This window comes from Camarhynchus parvulus, chromosome 4, assembly GCF_901933205.1.
Source record: "Camarhynchus parvulus chromosome 4, STF_HiC, whole genome shotgun sequence".
Lineage (NCBI taxonomy): Eukaryota > Metazoa > Chordata > Aves > Passeriformes > Thraupidae > Camarhynchus > Camarhynchus parvulus.
In genome coordinates, this window is record NC_044574.1 from 11,014,444 (window position 1) to 11,038,255 (window position 23,812).

The 23,812-nt window shown below is 38.1% G+C and overlaps 2 protein-coding genes across 3 annotated transcripts in view; one reads left to right on the forward strand and one right to left on the reverse strand.

Annotated features, from left to right (window-relative positions):
* Positions 1–4,551: 4,551 nt before the first annotated feature.
* On the reverse strand, positions 4,552–22,042 carry TRMT44 (tRNA methyltransferase 44 homolog). Its single transcript, XM_030947840.1, has 11 exons — positions 21,620–22,042; positions 19,029–19,146; positions 17,948–18,167; positions 16,694–16,762; positions 14,396–14,503; positions 12,938–13,009; positions 10,220–10,326; positions 9,390–9,573; positions 8,358–8,748; positions 7,410–7,526; positions 4,552–4,997 (listed from the first exon to the last, which is right to left on the reverse strand). The coding sequence occupies exons 1-11, from the start codon at positions 22,020–22,022 to the stop codon at positions 4,765–4,767; spliced, it is 2,022 nt and encodes a 673-aa protein (XP_030803700.1). The 5' UTR covers positions 22,023–22,042; the 3' UTR covers positions 4,552–4,764.
* Positions 21,734–23,812, forward strand: part of ACOX3 (acyl-CoA oxidase 3, pristanoyl) — a 31,728-nt gene continuing 29,649 nt past the window's right edge. Inside the window, exon 1 of one of the 2 annotated variants that reach the window (XM_030947837.1) lies at positions 21,734–22,115. The gene's annotated coding sequence lies outside the window, so the exon portion shown is untranslated. Of the gene's footprint in view, positions 22,390–23,812 lie in introns of both variants that reach the window. The other variant, XM_030947838.1, reaches the window with a different exon arrangement.

Below are 23,812 nucleotides of genomic sequence, written 5' to 3' on the forward strand. Positions count from 1 at the left end.
GATGCCAAATGTTTAGACATTTTAGTGGATACCTGCCTCATTATTTGTTTCAGCTGTGACTTGCTAGGATTGTTACAGATTTTCTATTTCATCTCTGTTGATTCTCAAATATCTACCATTACTATGTTCTAAGGAAGGCTATTGATTGCTCACTCTTGCCTATTTTATAAAAATAAAGCAAGATTCCAGCTCATGAAAATATGGTAAGAGTTCCAAAGATAAAGAGTTAAGGGAGATGTGTCTTACCAGGCTTAAGCTGAGCGTATGCAAACCTCAACAAGTACAGTCTATTCAAACTAGCATTTAAAACTTAAAATCTGAACAAAAAAGCCCCAAAACCCACAAGAAGCGTCCTAATTTTATTACAAAGCATAGCTAGAAACCAATATTTACTGTCAGCAAGCTGTAAGACTTCCTCTAGAAATTGCTCTAAATCTGGGCTAATAATTGAAGTACTGACAGTAATATTGTAAACAGACAACCCAAATAATACACACAGAGAAAATTTTCTGGTTTGAGGTGTATTGAAAAATCAACTGTTCTGAGGCTATACATATATATCTCATAAATAACAATTTAGTCTTGGAATTTGCTGTCAGTTTAGGGATGAGCAAATAAATACAATCCTTTACTGATGTTTAAGGGCAAAGGCAAACATATTTCTTTGTTATTGAATTCAGAATATTTCTTCAACCTTAATGAAACTGTAGCTAATCTACAGAAGACATAATCTCCAAATCCCAGAATTTTAGATTGCAATCTGCATCTACCTTCTCTTTATACGTTCACTCACATGATATATCCACACAGCAAGTATTTAGCCTCTATAAAATAGGCTTCAAATAAAGCTGAAATAACTAATGGGTAGTGATGGTAAAAAACTAAGGAGTATAATGACAGCATCACATGAACAATTGAAAGTTTATGCTTGAAGTCCTTGTGGAGCAAGAGTTTTTTATAGAGCTGAGCTCATTCTTACTCCACATAGTATTTCATCCACTGCCAAAGCTGGATTAATGCCATTTTAAGGCTGTGGATTATACAGGAAGCAACAAGATAGAGAATTTACATAAAACAGAGCCACTTCATGCTTTCAGCAGTTACTTTCACATACAAATGTGGAATTATATAAGGTTGGCATTTGGATGCAAAAATGTTATCTTACCATTTCTGCAAACAACAGGGAAGTTTCTGTAATTCCAGGAGATTTGCTGGCTGGCTCTCCACTGCAGGGATGCCACACATGGAGGGGAGCAGCCCTCACACATCTGTGACAGAGCTGAATGCTGGTGAGTTCAGAAACAAAGCCTATACAGAGGAGGCAGTGTGCAACAGAAGCTATTGTAGTTATCATAGCATTGCACAAATAAAAAAAAGTAGTTTTAAAACTAATTCACCAGTCTTATCATGTGTATATTTGCAACTTCATTGAGTCAAGCATATATTTCATTCCCATTTTAGTGTAAAGAAGGGAAAAAACCCTCAAAACCAATCTTTTTTTCCAGCTTCTTAACCCTGACTTCATCCAAGCTTACCTAAAAGGCCCCACATGCAAGCTCAGGAAATCTCCCTTTTCAAGTAAATACAACCTACCCCCAAGGTGAATTATCAGGGTAGACACACATGTCTGGAAAATAACCCAAAGTCTGTTTTTCCTCTTTGCACCATTTGGAAACAATCTCCATCTGGAGACAGCATAAACTTAATTTTACAGCGGCCTCCTCCTCAACAAACACACCAGTATGTTTACCACAATAAACAAGCATCTTGAGATTCTTCTTACTCTGCACATAGCCAAATAAAGGCTAACTCAGGCAACCTCATCCTTTGATTACGCTCAAGTTCACACAATTTCCTCTCTTTTCTCAGCTCTTTCCCTCACAATAGGCAAAAAGCTTTTCTGGTTCTTACAACAGCAACTACTCTATCAGTTGTGTTCCTTTTCTGTGCTGCCCTGTTTGATGGCAGTTGCAGTTTCCCTGAGTTATTCTATCCTTCCCCTTAGTCCAATAACCTTCACTGCACAGCATTCAATGTGCCCCTTAGTAGATATTTCACCACAGAGTACATTTTTTTTTTCTGAAATGCACAAATTCTATACTGTCTGTAACACAGCACTGATAAGAGCTGAACTGAGGATGTGATACCCAACACAACACGGCAAACCAGAGCTATGGGAACGGCTGAGCCCACCAAAGCTCCTGGCAGTGGTAGGACGGGTACCTGTACTACTTAGGATATTGGATAACATGGTACATGATCCATGAGCAACATGCTACTCCATTTATCAGGGTCATTGTGATTTGGCAAGTGCTGCTTCTTTCAAGATCAGAAGAAAAATGCAAAGGAAAAAAAGGAGAACATGCAACACTTCAGTCAGTTCTTTGGTCCTATCCTGCCAATAGATTTGGAGCCTGTTTCATCTTCATGCAATGGACTGCACCCTGCTGCTTGAAGTTAGGGTATGTGGAACTGTTTTGAAAAGTGTTTACGGGGTCATTTTTCATTTTTCCTCTGCTTTGTATTCAATTGTTTCCTTCCTTTCTTCTCCAGATTCCCTGAGCTTTTACAGAGTCCTCACATGGCTTATTCACTCTTACCCCTAGATCTCACCTGCACTCACTTTCTGCGTCATTGCACCCACCTCCACATTTCTTTAGTAACTTTCTTCTGTAATCTTCATCTTGCCCTTTCTTCAGTAGGTTTTTTGCAATCAAAGTCTTGTCTCAGTAGATCAGAGCAGAGTTTCCACACCATCAATGTACAAACTGGGCCAGAACACAAGTCCTTGTCACAACTTGTACAGCACATATTGAACTTTACAAGTACTTAACAAGTATGAGCTATGACATCAGTTCAATGACTGCACTTAGCAGTAATTAGGTTCACTGGTAAGTTGATAGAATCATAGAATTGGGAAAGATCTCTAAGGTCATTGACTCCAACCATTTACCCAGCACTGTCAAGTTCACCACCCTGTCCCTAAATGCCACACCTATATGTCTCTTAAACACCTCCAGGCATGGTAGAGTGATTCCACCCTTTCTCCGGGCAGCCTGTTGCAATGCTTGACAAGTCTTTTGGTGAAAATGTTTTTCCTAATATCCAATCTAAACCTCCCCTGGTGCATATTGAAGCAATTTTCTTTCAACCTGTCACTTGTTGCTTGGGTGCATGATCCCCACCTGGCTAGAACCTCCTTTCAGGTTGTAGAGAGCCCTCTGAGTTTCTTTTTCCCCAGGCTAACAAGCCCCAGTTTCCTGAGCTGCTCCTCACAGGACATGTTCTCTACACCCTCCATTAGCTTCATTATTGTTCTTAAGATGTGTATTTAAAAGTTAAACCTTTTCAAGAAAATAATAGTCTACCAAAGGTGCTAAAAGTTGCTCAAGGTGCTAAAAATTTCTTTGTTACCTGATACACAGAAACCTCATCATCCTAATATTATTAAACAGATTTTCTACTTTTACTCCTTACTTTGAAAATAAGCAAAGGCCAGGTTGGACGAGGCTTTGAGGAATCTGTGAAAGACATCCCTGCCCATGGCAAGGGAGCTGGAACTAGATGATCTTTAAGGTTGCTTCCAACACAACTCCTTCTATGAATCTATGACAGTGTGGCCTACAAACCCCTAAAAACCTACACCTACATCTGAAGGCTTCCACAGTAATTTCCCAGAAAGTTGTTCTTGCAAACCAATTGCTTTGAATCAAAATAAAACACAAGGAAAGGACTGTGAAGAGTATTCTGTATTATTACTGCATAGTAACTTGGAAAAGAAGCTATCAAGCCAGGAAAGAGTGAAATCTCTCTCATTTCTGACTCCGAGACTCCCAAGAGCCACTATGAGTTATAAGAAACCATAAATGCTCCTGTTGAGGAACACATTCAGTGCAGGTAGCAAGGTGAGCAGCTGCAGTGTGAACTGCAGGTTGAGCTCTTGAGTGGTGGCAGCCCCAGGCAAAAGGCTGAGAAATGCCACCTTTGCATAGAAAAGGGCCTGGGGACCTGTGGCAGCACTGGACACTCAGAGATGAGGCAGGAGCTGAGGACCCCCAGACTTTGTGTGCTGGGCCTGTGAGGGTATAAAAATCCAGGAGTTTCTTTGTACAAGGTCCATCATCAGAGGCAGCAGCTTGAGCTGTTACTTTGTTGTTGCACCAAGTTTAAATTATTTTAAGGACTGAGACATGTGCTATGGGAATCCTGGGGCCAAGGAGTAAAGGAACTTTGTCTGACTGTGTGAGAGTGGGGGCTATAGGGAGACAAGCAGGGCAACCCCGGGCTCACTGGAGCTGCCTGCTGGGAAAAGGCTTCAGCCCCAGCTCAGGTGCTGCAGGTGTGGCTGCCAGAGTGGCACCAGGATGGCTGGACAGAGAAGTTTCCTTAACACTCTTTGAAATTGTGGAACAAAACAGGCTAATTTTCAGGGTTTGAAAATGCTGCAACATGTACTTTTGATCTGATTAAGGATCATGAGGAGTTTCCCAGGAAATTAAGTTTTTAAACTTTTCTACTTATACAAATGCAGGCTAGGCAGGCTGTGACAAATCCAAAAATATAGATGTACTTTACTATACCTATTACCTGTTAATAAAAAAATAAAGAATTCGAAATACAGGAGAACTTGTAAACCAACTGTAAAATAAGATGCACAGAAAGGAGGAAAACACCTCCATACTGTACAGATGTTCATGCACTAGGCAGTCCCAAAGTCAATCACAGATTCTCTTATGTACATAAACCTAAAGTTGCAACATTTTATTATTGTATATGTTTTTTCTTTTTAATCATCTGAGACTGCCTTAGCTCCTCAGTCCCATGGGCATATGGGCAAGCTTCAGAAGGTAAAGAACAACCATCAGGATGATGAATGAAAAACCAACAGAGGCGTGTTTTAAAGGCTTCAGCTGAAAGGCGCCGTTTCACTTCAGGTTTAGTTTTACTTGGTGGTTTCTCTTTTCTCCAGTCACGAATATGAACTCTCCCATTCAGAACTAAGATTTAAAAACAAACAAAAATCCAGCTGTTAATAGACATCCATGGTAATTATACTGGAAAAAATTGTAGTGACATTCTGTGAATAAAAAACATTCAACAAATGGATCACTCAGGCAAAACCATCTGAGCCATTTGAACAGAAAGAGAAAGAAGTACACAACAAACCCCTATAAAGATAATGTAGACACAGTAAAAAGAAGACTTGATTGATTTCCCTGAGAGATGTTTCACTGGGCTGCTGAATAGTTTGAGGCACCTTTGCATCATCTCTGTAGACATTTTTTAGTTTATTTTAAATACAGCAGTTGGGATCATTGAGACTAAAATCACTGGAACTTAGATTGCAAGTTCTAACAAAAGTTACAACTTCAAGAACTGTAATTCTTCCCATGTTTTTAACTTCATGACTCCACATCTAAAACAATTACCAGCCTCTTCTGCTACTTTCACAGTTCACTGACCCAAAAACACACTGCACCAAGGAGATGACAAGTCTAATCCTTCATGCGAACCAACACTGAATTATCATTGGTTAATAAGGATTCAGCATTTTGGGTTTTTTAAATTTATTTGCTGTGTTAGGACCATAAACTGCACATGTACACACTTGTGAATCTCAGTTAAATCCTCAAATGAGTAAACAAAACAGATAAGTAAATTAGCCAGAGAGGAAGAAAAAAAACAGATTACAAACAACAGTGAGAATGAAGAGGGAAGAACCTGCCACTTTTAAGTTGCCATGCTTTCATATTCTGCTTCAATCACACCTTCTGTCTCAGACACTTGTAGCTTGGGATAGTTAACCAATACCATTCTGCATTCTGATCATTGCTATTCAAAAAGTAACAATTCCAGTGAAAGCTGAATTTACACAGTCTGCCCGGGATGAATTAATGTCTCCAGGTTTCCTTGTGATACACAGACAGATCTGAACTCATACTAAGCCAATCAAGAAGCAATTTCAGCTGAGTTTTAAAATCCCTCACAAAAGAGGAAGAAAAATTAGCAGTTCTTTATTATCAAACGTAATTTTTCCCTAGAAAATCAGTCTTGTATTGGACAAGATACCTGATCTAAAGAAACTGCCACCCATCAGTTTTATAAGACTCGCTTTCTGTTTGGTGTGTGTGTGTACATCCATCCATTTCCATGTTTTAAAAGAAAAAAAATCAGTAAAGATGACAAAAGAGCTGTAGCTATGTTCTTCTCTGTCCTCCTGGGCAGGAGCGAAGTCCTTGGACACCACCAGAAGTTTCTTGTTATGGTGACATGCTACTAAGGGAGGAATCATGCTGTCTCTCCCCAGGCCCTGTGACATAAATTACTGAGATGGTCTGACTTAATCCCAGTCTTTTCTTCACAGGCAATGTGCACACAGCCTCCAAGCCAATTTAAAATGCTCATTCCATTTACAATGTAATACATTGCAAAACCTCTTTCAGCTGTTCCTAATGATAGGAAACCAAATTCAGACACATAAAAAACTCCACGTGACCAGCTCTTTCTAATGGATGGTAATTCAGGAGGATTCTATCAGCCAAGTGTACACAAATATTCAGTGGAGGCTAAACTTGCTTAAGTTGACCACTGGCAACAAACAGGTTGCATACTCAGGATTACTTTCCATGGATTAGTTAATCAGTATTTTACAGGAGACACAGAACTGTCAGGACATAACACATTTTGAAATTTGAAGCAGCTTTAATACCGATGAAACCTTGAAGATCTCGTATTACTGCAAAGCTACATTTTAGTTTTGCAAAACTTCACACTCACAAAAAAGCCCCAAAGCACGAATTACACAAAGCACACTGTCACCACACATTACAACAGGGGGAAAATATCCAAACCCAAAAAACTGCTATCTACAAACCCAGCCAGCCATGGAGACTTGCTACTGAGTTCTTTCTGCCATGCTACCACAAGCTACACAAACACAAGCTTTATAAACACATCAAGCCTCACAATTATAGGTTCTTAAGGAGGCTAATTTTGTTTCATGTCAGTATTTACACTTTGGGGCTTGGTGTGGTCAGACTAAGCCTCAGCTAAATGCTTTAGTAAAATTCCTCTGTATTTGACAGCCTCAAAACCATCAGTATTTCATAGGAAGAAACAAAAATAAAAGGTCAAAGAATAGCATCAAATCAGCCACTTAAACTAAAGGCTTGTCTTTTCAGATACAGTCAGTGCAGAACATTTTGCTGATAGATGCCTTACCAATCTCATTCCATAAGAGCTTTACTAACAATATTTTGGAGCAATGGGCACATAAAGAATATTCAGTTTTCTACAAAGATACAAAAACCAGTTAAAAATCCACCACCATAGTAACTTTTCAGTTAAGTTTAACTGCATATAGAGGAGATAAATAATTAAGGAGAAAAAAAAAAACAAAACTCCTTTACCTTCAAATACTTGATGATTGTTCTTGAGTAGTGTCTGCAGGCCTCCATATTCACTTTTCAGCTTTTTTAAAATCTCTTTATCCAAGTGTTCTGCCACTTCTCTCAATGAAAGGCTTTCTGCAATAAAAAGTGGTAGAATTATTAAAAACTTTTCTCTATAAAACCTTAATACAATTCAGCTTCTACATAAAGTAATGATTATGAGCAGAAAGTCAGAATTATGTACCAGGACTGCAACAACTTTTTTGTCACAATATGATGTATGGCACATATTTTATATGCATATTGTCTGTAAAACAGCAGTTTCATTTTATAGGACTTAGGTCAGAATTTCCATAGTAAGACACTTTTTATTTGCTCTGCTTTTTCTACAGTAGCATGTAACCCTCGTTGCAATAAGCACTGTTTGTAAGCATGTAGTTAGAAGACTCAGTCAGTAACATGTGACAAACTACAGTGAGTAAATTATAAAAACAGATGGAAGAAAATGGAAAAATGGTAGTAGTGATAAATGGCTGCTTATACAATTAACAGCAGCTTAACATTCTTTTTGTTCCTTAAACTAAACTAAAAATTCCTAATCATGGTGTAACCTAACGGCACTTCCAAGGACTTCTTACAAACTCTTACAGAAGTATAGCTAAGTATTATGTTAATATTCTAAACCATAATATTCTCCCCAAATAGGGTAGAGTTGTGGGTTTAGTTGGGTTTGGTTTAATAAAAATCAATTCTATAATAGTATTTAAGTGTAAACCAAGAAAAAAACTCACATCAATTTTAAAATATTCTTCTACGTGCAATAAAACATAGTGGCAAAAAAAAGCACCTTTGATTGCTACTGTATTGTTCCCAGTGTTTCCTAAAAATCTCTTCACAATCTTGTAAACTTGCTGGAAAATACATGTTCTACCATCTAAAGATAGTGTAAAGAAAAGATAACCTCACCTCCTTGATTCCAGGTATTCATATTTCCACCCTGTTTATCAGAACATGATTTCTGGGGGGCTGCATTTAACAGCAAGTTTGCTACACTGAGAACCACTTCATCTACAAAGTCCCGAGGGAGGGAAGCACAATTTCTGACTTGTTCCACCTTTTCTCTGGGTCGAAATCCAGGCATCCAAAGTGTATCAGCTGTCTCAGTCTCATCTTCAGAAGGTTCTGAGCCTGCTTCTTTGCACAGACCACCACAGTGATGCTCGTGGTTAAATCCAACCCTTCTGTCACACGTGGCCACAGCACAGGTCCGACGATTGTTAATAAACTGTGTTATCTGCTCGTCAATCAGAGCACCTTCTGCAGCTGGATAGGTCCTGCTTTTCCCAACAAAACTGACCTGTTTTGGCAGAAACAAGTAAATCACTATCAGAGTCCTGTACTTACACCCAGCCCCACAACCTCCACATGTTTATGCAAGTTTCTCACTACTACAATAAAATCCAATATCAACTTAATGCTCAGTAACACCTGAGGGGTTTTTAATTCCAGTCTTTGACTATTGGTGCCCCAGAAGAAACCCAGTAAACAAATCATAATCCATCATGCTATACAATCACACAGCAAAAATATTGTTCCTGACCCTCAGATTATTTAAAGCTGGACACCTCTTCCTACTCTGAAAAACTTCACTTTGAATTTCACTGGACAAGAAAAACAGCAAAATTAAGTACAAAGAAGTAAGACAGGCAGCTAGAAAAATCAAGGTAGAAAAAAACCATCATATAGTGTGACATAAGAGAAAATCATGAAAAATTTCATTTTTTCCTGTTTTTTTATAGGGACTGTACCTATAACATTAAGAGTAGAATTCCCAAGAAAACAATGAGTATTTTGAATCTCTTTTCAGAGCATTCTGTATCAAGTAATGAAGCTGACTATAGTCTTATCTTACAACGATAACAATGAACAAACATCCATATGATTCAAACAGAGCAGATTAAAAAAAAAAGACAAAAACCTTACAGAGGCCAAAATTACCCTTTTAGTTGATGGAATTCTAAGGCAATCTTCTTCCACATGAAAGCCACATACAAATCCCACTTGGGCAACAAAATCAAGATATTCTCTGTACTGAGTTTTCTTGCTTTGTCTTCGGCTGTATTTTCCATGGAAATCAAAGAAGCAGCATGGCAGCACGAAGTAACGACATGAATAGGAAGACCTATAAGAAGGATAACAAACTGCTGAACAGTAAATTATTTCAGAAAACACAAAAATTTAACAAACAACCTATCAGATAAAAGCAACAATGGGGTTTTTATTAAGCTACAGAGCTTTATGCAATAATATTTATAACTTCCTCTTTCAATCCAAAGATTAATTTAGTCACAAATACCATTTCACAAAGTATTTGATGCAGCAACCTACTTTGCCAACTTAGTTTGCAGAAGTAAAACTAAATTACTTTTGCTGGCTGTAAAGAGCACAACAGCATAAGGGAAGGCAGAACTGTAAGCTTGTATTTACAAGAAAAAAAAACACAACAAAAAACCACTTAACAGCTTCACATATAAGGAATAAAAAACAGTTCTGGCTTTTGAATTTCAAAAGAAAAATGCTGCACTGAATTCTATAAGAAAGTAACTACTGCATCTGCACTTCTCCACAGAAACACTTTGTAAAAATAATCAACTTGCCTCAAAAGCAGCCAGTCTTAAAAGAACAGCAGTTGTAGAACCAAAGCTGACAGTTTTTATCAAGTCTACATAGGTAATTATGGGGGGGTGGGGGGCGGGGTGTTTGGGTTTTTTCTGCCTGTTTGTTTTTTTAATTCCTTCCATCCCACTCCCCTCCCTCTGCAAAAATACCTAGCTGCAATCACAGGTATCCATGGTGTTAATTCATCTGAATGGTTTCCTATGAGCCAGTCAGTGTCTGGAAAGAGATGGCTGTCACCTGGAATGATTGTAGCTTCCTAAAAAAAAGAACAACACAGCAAGTGAACTCTTACAGGTTTCTTTAAAGCATTTTATTTAAAGCAGTAAGCAATAATATAAAGTAATACCAGCTGACAAATACAAGGTAAGTGAGCACCACAGACACCAACAATGTCTTCCTCAGTTAGCAATTTTTTATGGCTACAGAGAAGTAATTAAGCAAAAAACACCAACAAAACATGGGTCAGAAAAACAGTAGAATAGCAACTCTGATTAAGATATCTGGCATTTTAATATATATAAACAAATATTATACACTAAATTATGATTTCTTGCCAAACTCCTTCTGTCTGAACTCAGTTTTTCAGAAAGGCACCTAATTTGCTGTCTTGCAGCCTGTAGGACTCACACAGCAATTAATCAGAACATAGCTTCATTTTTATTTTCTCCTCCTTCACAGACGCTGCCCAAATCAAATCCTAGTATACAGAACGCCACTCTTCACATGCTATCATTCACATATAATAAAACAACAATAAACAAAAGAAACCCCAAATAAAACCAAGAGGATGAATTCCTCATACAGGATAAATTCAAATGTTCTACAGTAGCTATAATGTTTGTGCCTCACAAATAGATTTTCTCACTTTGAACTAAGTTCAGCAGAGAAAGTACTGAAAGATGTTGACACCATGAAAGTAGCCACTCTTCCCTGAAAATGGGTATGAATATTAAAAGAATTATTGGGCAAATTTGAACAAAGTTTTAGATTTGAATTTCCACAGTCCTTTAGAAGTAGTTCTGGAAATGACACCCATAATCTCTTTTTATATAGAAAAGATATGTTTTAAGAGCTTAAAATTCACATGTACATGCATCACATGTATCTGTATAGGAATTAAAGAATAAAATAAAACAAAACAACTAATTAGGAATTTCAGACTATCTTGGTTACTTTCCAAATACCTCTTAAGGATCAATATGGTGATTGTTCACTTAAAATTGTTCCTTTTAAATACTACAGCTCATTTTTAGATATGTATAAACATTTCTAGATAATGAATGTAACAAGTTTTTTTGGCAGATTACTGGATGTTAAATTACCAAGGCTTTGGTAAGTGTTTTCTTAAGGTTGATTAAACACATTGCTCATACTTTACATTTCAGTTTTGATCATTCAATTTAGGCATAGCATGAATTATCAGTGCCCCACTGCCCATTCTGACAGCCACTCCTAATTCAATTTGTATTCACCGTGTCTGACAGCAGTTTGGAAGCACAGAGTGCCACCTGTTACATCCATTTAGTTTGTTAGAACTGTACTGAACCACACAGGTGGCAACATCTACCCTGCAACTCATGCTGTAAGTAAAGACCAAAACAAAATTAGCTTCAGGGGTAACAACAGGCCATGGGCAGGTGCTTCCTTCTTCTGTGGCTCCTGTGGCTACATGAGCCTTGCAAAATCATTTCACCGTTCCTGGTCTAACTCCTTCCAGCATCAATCGTCACTTTCTTCAGCATATATTTTATTGTCTCTTTCTAGGCAGAAACAGGAACATGTAATACAAAGACACAATGCTGTTCATCATGATCAGATGTGACTTAATACAGTACAACAGGAATGATGGAGCACCACAGCTTGATGGTTTGGGTTGTGTGTTGAAGCTTTTCAATACGATCTGCTTGCAGACTGCAGTAAATGAATATGGCAGTTTTGACAACTTGTACCCAAAATAGCAGGGTGGCAAAGAGAAGGCTACAGAACACTGAAATCTGTGACCTTCCATCTGTGAAAATTGATGCTCTTTCCTAATTTAATGAGTAAGCATCCTCATTGTTGAATGAACAATTCATATTATGTTGAATAAACTTTAAACAACACTACTACAGAATAACCACAGGTGGAAAATTATTTTACTATATAGGGAGCTGAAAATTTTAACAGAACAGAGTAAGAAATTTTAGACCTGAAGAACAAAAAACAAGGAACACCTCCCAAGGGCAACTGCTCATTGGCACCATGCTTTAATGAGTATCAGATTATTAATCAGTATCAGAATCAAAGTGAATGTTCCTGTGCTCAAAATGTTCATAAAAATGATAACATGAAACTTGAAACCTTTTGCAGATTCATTTTCCTGTTCATTTTTGAAGGCTTTTATTGCAATTATTTACGTTGGCTCCTTTGAGGCTCAACAATTTTGCCCCCCAAAAGAGAACATAGCACTAGAAGGTCAGAATCATTTTCATGTAATTATCACAAATTATGAGTGCCTTTATTATCTTTTATGAACTAGTGGTGCAAACAAATCTGCTTAATACTGATCATCTGGTAAAAAAAAAGCTTGTTTCATGGTGTGCATGTCTGTACATCAGCAAGAAATCATGCCAGTGGTTCTTGGCTGAGAAACAAGCAAGTTGCAAATATGCAAGGCTGCAACACAATATTTTTCTCACATTTTTCTCCCCTTCCAACTTACTTCACCCCCAAGGTATATGGGTAGCAGCATAACAAACCCATGGGTGCCTTTAGACAACTGTGTGTAACCCAGTATGCTTCCTTACACTTGTATCAATACATCCTGAAACAATGAACAAATGAATAAATTTACAGATCAGTAAGACTGACATACATTTGCATAATACCTCTAAATATGTCCCTGGTCCATACATGTCCCATATTTTTCTTTTCCTCACATCAATTCCTCTTCCTGGATGCTGAAATATTTGAACAAAAAAATATTCAATATAAGTATTACTTTATTCAGAAATTTTAAATAGGTTCAGTAAATGTACATTACTAACTTCAATTATTTCATTCATGCTAAAATTTAGACACATAAAACCAGCTTTGCCATTTCAGCTGAATACATTTATTCCCTTTCTTACCTTTGAAATATGAAGGCAATAAGTAGGAAACCTTAAGAATATATCTGGTTCAAAATTTTACCTAGGCACACCTACTGAGACTGCTCTTGAAAACCTCTATCTCTACAAATGTAAAAACAGAGGTGTTGATTTTTGGTTTGTTTGTTTTTAAAATATCAAAATCTTTCACAAGTTGAGTACTACTGCAGCACCCACATGGCTCAAAGAAGAATGCTCTAAGCAGTCCCTAGTGGAGACCACCTTTCAGCTACTGATACCCAAACACTTTTTTCCCCTGTCTGATTTAAAGGGAAGAGGAAATAGACTGGAAACTAAAGCAAGAAATGAAGAATGTGTAGTATTTGAAATCCAAGAACCTTGTGCAGAACTAAGAAAAATCAGTTACTACAATAGTCTCATAAAACTCTCATACATGATTTTTTTGACAGTCGATATTTGTCAGCACTGAATGAATGACTGACTAATTGAAAAATCCACATGGAAAACAGCAGCTTATGCTGCACAAAAGTTTTCTGGCCACACAAGAATAGAAACCTTGTGCTAGGAGAACTTGGAACATTTCCCTACTCCCCCAGTGACATCTCTTTATCTAATAAGAGATATTCATTTCCTCTATAAATTTCTCCATGTTCTCCCAAAAGTGGAAAATGCAATTTTCTGAATCAGACAGACCCAACTTCAATGGGTTTTGTTTAGTTTCACTGTTCTTTCATTTCAGAAACTATGCCTCAACAAACTGAATTATGTTGCTGCCACAGTTTTACTCCAAAAAGTACAGTGTGTTGTTAGGCATTTTTAATTAAGAAATCTCAGGATTGCTTTCAAAGATATAGAAAAAATTTTTATGACATCAAAAGTAGAATTCAGTTTGGATAAAAATAAGTTCATGAACACATCTTGTGAGAGGTAGAACCTATGTCAAAATTCCACATTCCTTTTTGCATAACAAAAGTACTCCACAACCTTTTCTTTTTCCTCTTAGTTTCTTACCTGAGAAAAAATAGCCCTGAATTTAAATTAAATACACTAATTGATACACTAATGAATGGTCTAATCCTCTAGTAGGATTTTCTGTTTTGTCACTAGAGTGACAAAATCCTGTTTTAACAACATGAATTAATTTATTTTGGCTATTTGCATGCCAGATAAAAGGAAAGCATAACAAGAATACTGACACTAGTTTTTAATAATTATTTTAAAAAGCATTCTATTTACCCCTTCATTGTTTAGAATATGAACCAGCAAACCATTTCCACATCCAAGATCTACAAATGACTGTTTCTTGGTCAACCCTTTTTCTTTTCTCTCTTCTTCCCAAAGAATCTAAGACAAGAAAACAAAACATATTAGGCTTCTGCTCTCAAGTTTCCCTACACGAAAGCTTATCAAACATTACTGGAGATGAAAGAGGAAACCTGGAAATGCAGACTTGACAAAAAACATTCACTGGACTCACAGGTAAAATAAATTTAGAGAAAAAAAAGGAAAGCCTAAAAAAACCCCAAAACAAAACAAAACAAAACAAAACAAAAAAAACAGAAACCCACTGCTTATAGAGTGAAACAAGAATTATTTTGCAAAATATCAATAGTTTTCTAAGTGCTAAGCACATTCTCCACTCCATTTTGAGTCACTGGGATTTGAAATTAATCAGGGCTTTACAACTCTGGGCTAGAATGAACATAAACGTAAAATAAGTTGCTGAAACAATGGCTGCAAGAGAAGAACAGTGGAAAGCAAGGGAAGTATCAAGCAAACTTCATCAGTGTCTCTGAAAGAACACCACAGATGCATTTATATCCACTGTATTAAAGAAAGCATTGATGGCAGAGCTGAAAATAAACCCCGAAATATTCTTTGTAATCACTTGGTGTTATACTGGTACAAGTAACATTGCTTTTACTGAACAAAGCAACAGTGTTACCTAGCAAGGTAACTGCCCCACATTCTACACCAGCTAAGGGACCCCAAAGCTTTTAGTCAAATTCTTGTCCCTGATCTGTACATAAGTAGGTATTTTACACAGATATATAATCCATAATTAATAAGTGGCTGTTTCTCTGCAGAGCATGGATTAACCTTTACCATTTTCCAACTCTTTTTCCTTCAGTGAGAAGTTAGAGACCACACACAAATTCGTAACTCTGCACTTTGATTTTTCACTGAGTACCAAAAATCTTGAAGAGTACTTAACTATGAAAATAAGTATTTGTAACATTGTCAGTTTTGCTAGAAGGAAAAAAGCTCAAGATAAACACAGTCTGCTAATCTCATGGATTATGGTTTTAGGTTTACCAATCATTGCACTGTGGCACTCCAGGCAGTATCCCAGAAATCCCTAATTACATCCTTCACAGATCCTACCCATACCTATCCCCCAATTCCTGCAGAGTTTTTCACAACACAACAGCCATGCCCTTGGCCATGCTCCTGGATAGTGGGTGATATCAATATGATTGGAAAATAAAATGAGGTCATATGCAGATGCCATAAACCCATAAAAACTTAACACTGGAGCTACTTTTTCTTAGAAAATCTCCTGTGTAATATACTTCTTAACAATGACTTTCATACACCATCAAATAATACCTGACCATTTTGCAGCAGGTTAGGTTATTAATACCATACTTTTTCATTTACATAAACTGCATATTGAATGACTTTAATGACTTTCTGATAACTACTGCTATATTAGTCAAAATAAAATTACTGCAAACCAACAATCACAAGCACAAAAATGCTATCATTCCAGAATTTTCTTGTGGTTACAACTAAATTCAACACTGAATATTAAGATAGTGGTAAAAATGGTAGATGAGTCTATTACATAGCTATTTCCACAAGCCAGTATCTAAGATTCTAAGGGGTTAAACACTTAACTAACAAAATAAATTAGCCCTCAATGAGTATGGGAAATGAGCTAACTTACTCAGAAAAACTGATTTAGGTAAGATGCTACAAGTATAGTTCAATGTAGACATGCTCTTACCATACCCTGGATGGAAAACAAAATATGTGCCTGCCTTTTAAAAACCTGAAGTTTCTAAGAACTGCAGGTGGCAGAATTTTCATAGAATCTTAAGTATATAGATGCCTGAGGAAATTGCAGCAAGCATTTATCTGCACTTCTAGCCTCTGCAGCTGACCTTATTACCCTTGAAGATGAGATCTGAGCTGAAATTTTATCAAAAAAACGCATAGCAGTGAAAAACTTTAAGTTTTTATTTGTTCATAATATAAAATGAACAAGTAATAGAAAAATTTATAAAGCAATCAATCCTAATCTTGAATTGATCCATCTTATCACTTCTACATTAGTGCTTTTGGCTTTCTCACTTATAAACAAATCTTGTGTATGTAGAATGACAAATTTCCTGTGAGAGAAGACTGCAAATCTTCATCATATCTTTACAAAGAGGTATTTGTTTACCTCTAAAATCATCTTCTTTAGAGAGGTTCTATTATCATGAAATATAACCTTACAGCATATTATTAGGTAAAGCAACTCCCTACCAGCAAGTAAGTGGCAATGGCAACATCTTCATAAACAAATTTCTCAGGATCTGTCACTTCAGGCCACACCTTCAGGAAAAATAAAATAGAATGAAAAAACAGATAAAAATTTATTTCCTGCATCATCTGAAATAACCTCAAAAATGCTCAGACACAGCAATTTGGATACTTATTCATTTCAGTAGGTTTCTGGACAGAACTTCAGGACTTTCTGAACAGATTTTCCATTTTAACCTCATTAAAATATACCCAGAGAATATAAAGACTGTTTGATTCAACCAAACAATAAAGTTCCTAAGAACATTTTGGCTCCACATGTGCAGGTCACAACTAAACAGATGCATGTGTTCTGTACCAGACTATGTATCTTTTGCTTAACTTTCTCACAAGAAAAAAAAAATCTTATCTATACCTCTGCAACACTGAGAACATGAACATTTGTAAATTTCTTTTCACAAGGAAAAGACCTGGAATTATCCTGGCACAACAGAACATGAAGAATCAAAATCTGAAGTAGGAAGACAGAAAGTTGAAGTATTATTCCTAAGTGTTACTTTGTAAATGAAGAATTGAAACAAAGACTAAAATGCCCACAGCAGCCATTCTACTGCAGAACTATCAAGACTGAACTGTTGCCTTACCCAAAACTCTAATTCTCCCCTGCTTTGTTTCTTCATGTTAGTACAGAAATATTAACAGTAAAACATTTCAGCATTTTCACTGTATGTTTTATAAAAGCATTTACGAATTTTTTTGTTTGCAGCTAGAGCCAAGTTTGCAAGAATAGAGACACTACTTCATACAGCACTCTGTTGCTCTTCAGGATCTCCAGGATAAGAAAACAAATTACAACACTGCTCCTCTAATTCAAACACATATTAAGATAGTATCCAAAGGTTTTAGAGAAGGAGGTGTTTTATTTATGCCTTCTAAAATGTGGATGACTATTTATTCCACTGATCTACTTCTTCCTTTTTATCACAAATGATACATCCAAAATATCCAAATATTTATTGTGAATTTGGCTCTAAATCCTGCTTTTCCAATTAGGTTTGTGCAAGTACTGAACTGTTGTATTCTCTATATATGCCAAAAACAACCCCAAAACACAAAACCAAAAAACATACATTATAATTCAATTGCTTCTTTTATTTGAAAAAATAATAATTTATTGAAAGAAGCAGCTTCATTACACAAAGTAGAAAAAAAAAAGGACAGAAGGACAGCATTACAGCACTTACTGCTTAAACTTACCTTTACCATCTCTTTGTACTTTTCTTTGAGGTCCTGATAAAGCTTGCTGTATTTTGCTACTGAAATGAGTGAGAGTGTACTTTTAAACTCACTGGGCTTTTGCTCCACAGACCATTTAGCCAGTTTGGACAAAAGTTCATTTCCAAGCCATGCTAGTTTGGGGTACACAATTCCATCTGAAAACCAATCTTCTGGAAATGGAGCTACAACAGATACAGACCTTAAAAGCAAACAAATGAACAAATAACTAAGTATAAATACAGCATTTCATTATTTCAGCTATCTCAAGGACAGAGAAAAGGATGAAGTGGAGAAAATCAGCAGATCAGACATATAAAACTAGACTGGAGAAGTAAATAGTAAGTAAATATATAGAGAAACAATAGGAAAATAAACCAGTGAAATTACTGAATAATGGAACAGTTTCCTCTGAATTTTGTTAACTCACTATCTCTCAATTCAAACACAGTACATAAGAGTCCAGGCTGCATTTAACACAATAAATGAGGACTCACAGATGATGAGCAACCTGATTTCACAAGATAGCCAAACATTAAATAGTGAAAGTCAACTTTTCAAATTCCTGAAAAATAACAGGCAAAATTAAGAGAAAAATATATCCATTGTCACAACTCATTATTTCATCATCTCTAACTTTACTCAGATTTTATTAGAGCATCCCCAGTTGCTCAGGACCAAACTGAATGGCCTACATTTCAATGACTAAAGCTCAGTCATTTACAGCAACTGTGGTCTGACCCTCACCCTTACTGACAGCCACAGACCCATTCTCACAGGCACTGCTACATCCTCGTGATCAGCAGAGGCGTATTTTTTCTAGACCACACAAAGGTACAGTCAATCTTTACATTCAAAGGTGAAACAAGTTTGTTTTATGTTATTCTGGGTATTGCAGATATTTCTTTTTAAAGAACACTATGCGCTCATATCACACCACTACTGTAATTTACTAATCAAGCAGAAAATTATAAAATCTAAATTGCCTACATATCAATATTAAACCATTGTGTGACTCTTGCAATAACTTACTGTTTGCTTCCTCTCTCACTTCCACACTTACCATTCCTCATCTTTTATGTGTTTAAGTTGAATTTGATAAATATTGCACTTTTTAACCAGGTATTTTCCTTCACTGCTTTCCTCCAAAGGCAGAAAGGTCACGGTTCCATGGTAAACATCTGAAAAAATATGCAAATAGGGGTTTATTATTCCACAGTGCAACCCACCCTAGTTAGCACCAAAATTAACTTCTGCCTGCAAACCAGTGAGGCAAGATCTAAGACAACAGAGAAAGGAGCACAATGCCAGGAATAGATCTGTTTCTTGGTGTTCCTGACATCTGAAACTACAGGATGATTTGAATCCTCCAAATTTAGCATTCTATGGCATGATGCTCCCAAAATATCTAGGGCTGACCAGAAGTACTCATTTACTCATTTTCATCATACCTAACTATTTCAAAAAAGTAAAAACTAAACAATAAGATTTTTCTAGTATATTAATATCCCACAGCAAATCCAGAGTCCTGGGAAGCAGGTGTATATGCAGTATTACTTCCTCTAAAAATTAAAAAAATCTTTTTAGCTATTGTTTACCCAGGGCAACTTCTTCAGAATAACTTCTTAAGTTCTCAGTTTTGAAAATGTCTTTTTAATTACCATCAAAACAAATCTTCTTGCAAGTAAAAATGCTACACTGGCTTTTTTTAATCAACTTTCAATGGACTCCAAAATTTTCTGAGTTAGACAAGAAAGAACTAATTAGCAATAGAGTAAATGTTAAGTCCTGATACCTTGTCCCATCCTTAGCAATTCAACTTCTAACATTTTTAATTGTAAAAAAAATAATTTAAAAAAATCTCCTAGGCATTTTCTTGGAGATACACTCTATAGATGTAGCTCAGGAGCATCTTCTCTTAGCATCAAAAAAAAAAAATCAAAACTCCAACATATAATATTTTTTTAAAGGCACCATGTAAGACTCAAAGGCCTCAAGAACATCCCAAGTGTGCCCCATAAATGACTATCTGTCTTTTTGAATTGTAAGTTGAGCAGTTTCTGGAATTCTGATTCTTTCCAAAACACTACTACTAGAATTTAATCCGTATCAACAGTTTTCCAAAATTTATCTTATAAATGGTGTCAAGTTCTACCCTATGTAAGTTTCTTTATATTAGCAGGATTTATTGGAGCATATTACTGTCATACAGTGTAAAAAAAACCGCAAAGCAAAACTAAAACAAAATTAAAAAAAAACACACACGCAAAAACAATTTTAAAAAACCCAAAAAACAAGTTGAGATTCTTTCTTAATGTGAGACATGTTAATCACTTGGTTTTAAAATTTTAAAATATTAGTAGTAATAAAATGGTTATAAAAATAGCAATATAATTAGAGTAATAATAATTTGGATAATTTGGATTAGGACAATATGAGACAATAGAAATAAGGAGTTACAGACGTCTGGGTACCTCTTTCTGGGCACCATAAACTGGAAAAAGGACACTTGTTAACAGAGTTAACTCTTAAAAACAATAATTTGTTACATATTAACAAGAGTTAACTCTTGTTAACTCTTAATAATTTGTTACTTATTTATACACATCATACATGATGCATAAATTCTATTCAAACAAGGATTCTGTCTGGCCAGCATCAACTTTTTCCTCTTAATCTTAACAGCATCTTCATGGTTGAGCAAGGTGGGAAGAAGTTAATTTCTTCTGATAATGGAGCAATAAATCCTTGTTCTCTGAAAGATTTAGGTGTTTTGTGGCTGTTGTTTTGCTGTGAGTCCTTTCTTTAAAAAAAGGGCTTCAAATAGTTTCTATTTTAACATTATGTTATAACTTAAAACTATATTTAACACACTACTAAAAAATTAATACAATTGCTAGTTCTGGCTGTAAGACTTTACGTTTTGATGCAAAGGCTTCTCAGATGATGAAAACTAGTATGATTACGGCTGTTAAGGAGGTAAGTGATCCTACTGAGGAGATGGTGTTTCATTGTGAGTATCGTCGTGGCATGCCGGCTAGGCCTAAGAAGAGTTGAGGGAAGAAGGTTAGGTTTACACCTACAAACATTACACCGAAGTGTGCTTTAGCTCATGTTGAGTGGAGGGTGCATCCAGTAAATAGGGGGCATCAGTGGGTAAAGCCTGACTTTCTAACATAACACATATAACATTCATTTTAATATTTGCAAAAAAGCCAATCATAAAATACGCATTTTTCACATTAAGCAATACTAAACATGAAGAAAGTCGATACAGACACTTCTACTTGGCCAGGCAGGTGCCACAGCTGCCTGCTCTGGTCAGTAATTCCGCATTTCTCAACACTCCAGTCACTCCGGGCAAAGCTGTCATTAGGTCTGCACTACGAGCGTGGGCAGCAGCTCCTGAGTGTAACAGCTCCCTGGCCTCTGTAATTTGTATTTCAACTGCTGAAATTTCAATGCTTCCTGGCGCAACAACGAAAGGTAAAAATAAACCCTAAGCACACGATAGGGACAAAAGTCCATCTTCGTTCCCACAAAGGGGAGAAAAAAGAGCGTTTCTCTCATGTGCGAGACAATCTCTGAGGGGGCAGGTCCCCGTCAGCCCCGGCCCCTCACAGCCGCGCTCCGGCTTCCCGCCGCCCCGCTCACCTTGCACCGCCAGCTCGCGGGCCGGGGGCCCGGCGGGGCGGCCCCGGGGCAGCAGCGTCCTCAGCACGGCGCGGAGCTCGCCAGGCCCGCCCCAGGCCGTGAGGGGCGGCGGCAGAGCCAGCTGGCCCCGCACCTCCCTCCAGAGCCGGCCCAGCTCCGCGGCTCTCGCCGCTCGCCCCTCCTGCCCGCCGTCGCCCCCGCCTGCCCCCGCGGTGACGATGGACGGCGATATCTCCCCGCACTCCCCGAGCTGCACCGTCCCCTCCGCCTGGACAGCGGCGCCGCTCAGTCGCCTGTTGGCCACCTGTGGCTTCTCCAGCCACACGCGCACGGCCGCCCAGAAGCCACGAGGCAGCGCGGCGCCGCTGGAGTCCCACACGGCCGCCGTCCCCACCGGCCCCATCCGCCGCCCGCTGCCACCGCGGCGCGCCAGGAGGCGGAGCGCGTCGCAGGCTGTTCTCGTCAGTTCCCGAGGCGGAGACGGCGCCGGCCGCAGGTACGTACCGGGTCCCCTGGCCCCCGCCTGCGGCTCTGAGGCTCCAAGTGCCGCAAGAGACCGCTGCGGTGCCGTCCTGCGGCTGAAAACGCGGGGAGCCGCCAGCTGCCTGCAGGGCGTGAGGCTGGAGGGTCGTCGCGGCATGTGCTGCTCTGTCTGGGGATGGTCTGTGCCGCTGTGACAGCTGCGTGAAAACGCTCCGGAGAGCAAACTCCACACCGGGGCAGCTGACTGACACCGGATAGTCAGCCCTGCCCATCAGGGAGACAGCTCGGTACACCTTTTCTAGCAAATAACAGCACGTTGTGCGGTCTGGTTTTGCCCTGTCTGAGCAGAAGCCGTGCCCCGCCGTGAATTCGGGCCGCTCGAACAGCGGCCGCGAGACGAACCCGCACAGAAGCGGTTCGTGCTCTGCCTCTGCCCTGCCCGGGGGCATCCTGCTTTGGGCCACTGCCAGTAGCAGATTGCTCGGAAATGGAATATAAATAGAAAATTATATATATATATATAAAATATAAATAGAATATAATATAAAATAAAACACTGGTTATATCATCTCTTGGCCATGAGGGTACAGTATCATTATTCTTGACAGCTACCAAGTGTCTGAGCTGTGTCATTATTAGTTGAGACAGTTGAGGATAGTACCCTGCAAACTGTCCTTTGCCCTCGTGATTTGTGACCCGTTTTTGGTGCCCAGGTATGAATTTGAATTACTTGCAGGAGCGCTTTCCATGGAAAAAGTTTCCAGCTCAACATTTCGCAGTGAAACTGCAGCAGTTCTTTGCAAATTGAAAACAATGTGGTTTTTACTTCCACCTTCACACACGTTTCGAAATTTCACACTGAAAGTGAAATAACACTGATGTTATTCTTTAGAGAATCCCATTGTTACTTTCCTATTGCAACCACCTGTTGTGATTTCTTAATTAGTTTATAAACTGTTGACTTGGAGCCAAATTCTATTAAAATGTTGTGTGATGTCAGAGAATTTGTGATATATTTTAAGGACAGAGCACTTTTTTTTTAATGAACTCTTAGGTTTTCTCATTTGGATAATATCACTTATTTGCAATGTAAATAAAGTTAGATGCAATAGCTGCAATATTACAGTGTAATTTTTTTCTCTTTTATGAGTGAAAAGCTGCCTGATTTACCTATTCAACTGCTGCCTGATTTACCTATTTTCCAATTACAAGTGTAGTATCTGTTTATTTGGCTGGACGTTGAAGCACTTTCTCAATGTCCTTTTTTTAAATTCTCTCTCTTTCCAAACCTGTTGTGCAGTACTGGAGCTGCATCTCCCTAGAACTGATATGGAAGTCACATGCAGAAATACTATCCTGCTGTTCCTTCTACTATGTTTGTACTGTTCAGACCTAGGAATAAGGTTGAAAGAAAAGAGAGGTATCAAGGAGATATATCAAGATGATGGAGGGGGAAAAGGGGATGAAAAAGCAGACTGCTGAAGTAGGTTCTGTACTTCATTATGTTCAAAGTCTGTAGTGAGCCCTTAGCCAGCCCTGGGCCAGGATGTCCTGCCTATACCTTTGAGTTGCTTCTTTCAGCCAGTCCTGCTGCCCTGTCCAATGGTTTTTGCACAGCAGAGATCTCTGCCTCTGTGAGGTGCCAGGGATCGCTGGTAGTGCCATGAGCAGCAGAGGGCTCTCCAGCACCAGCTTCTGGAAGCAGCAGAG

Excerpts from the sequence above, each read along its gene's own strand:
- TRMT44 (XM_030947840.1), bottom strand. The coding sequence starts at position 22,022 with ATGGGGCCGGTGGGGACGGCGGCCGTGTGGGACTCCAGCGGCGCCGCG. Across the intron at positions 14,504-16,693 it reads CCATTGCCACTTACTTGCTG|ATTCTTTGGGAAGAAGAGAG; the intron begins GTAGGGAGTTGC and ends TTCTTGTCTTAG. Across the intron at positions 10,327-12,937 it reads GACCAGGGACATATTTAGAG|GAAGCTACAATCATTCCAGG; the intron begins GTATTATGCAAA and ends TCTTTTTTTTAG.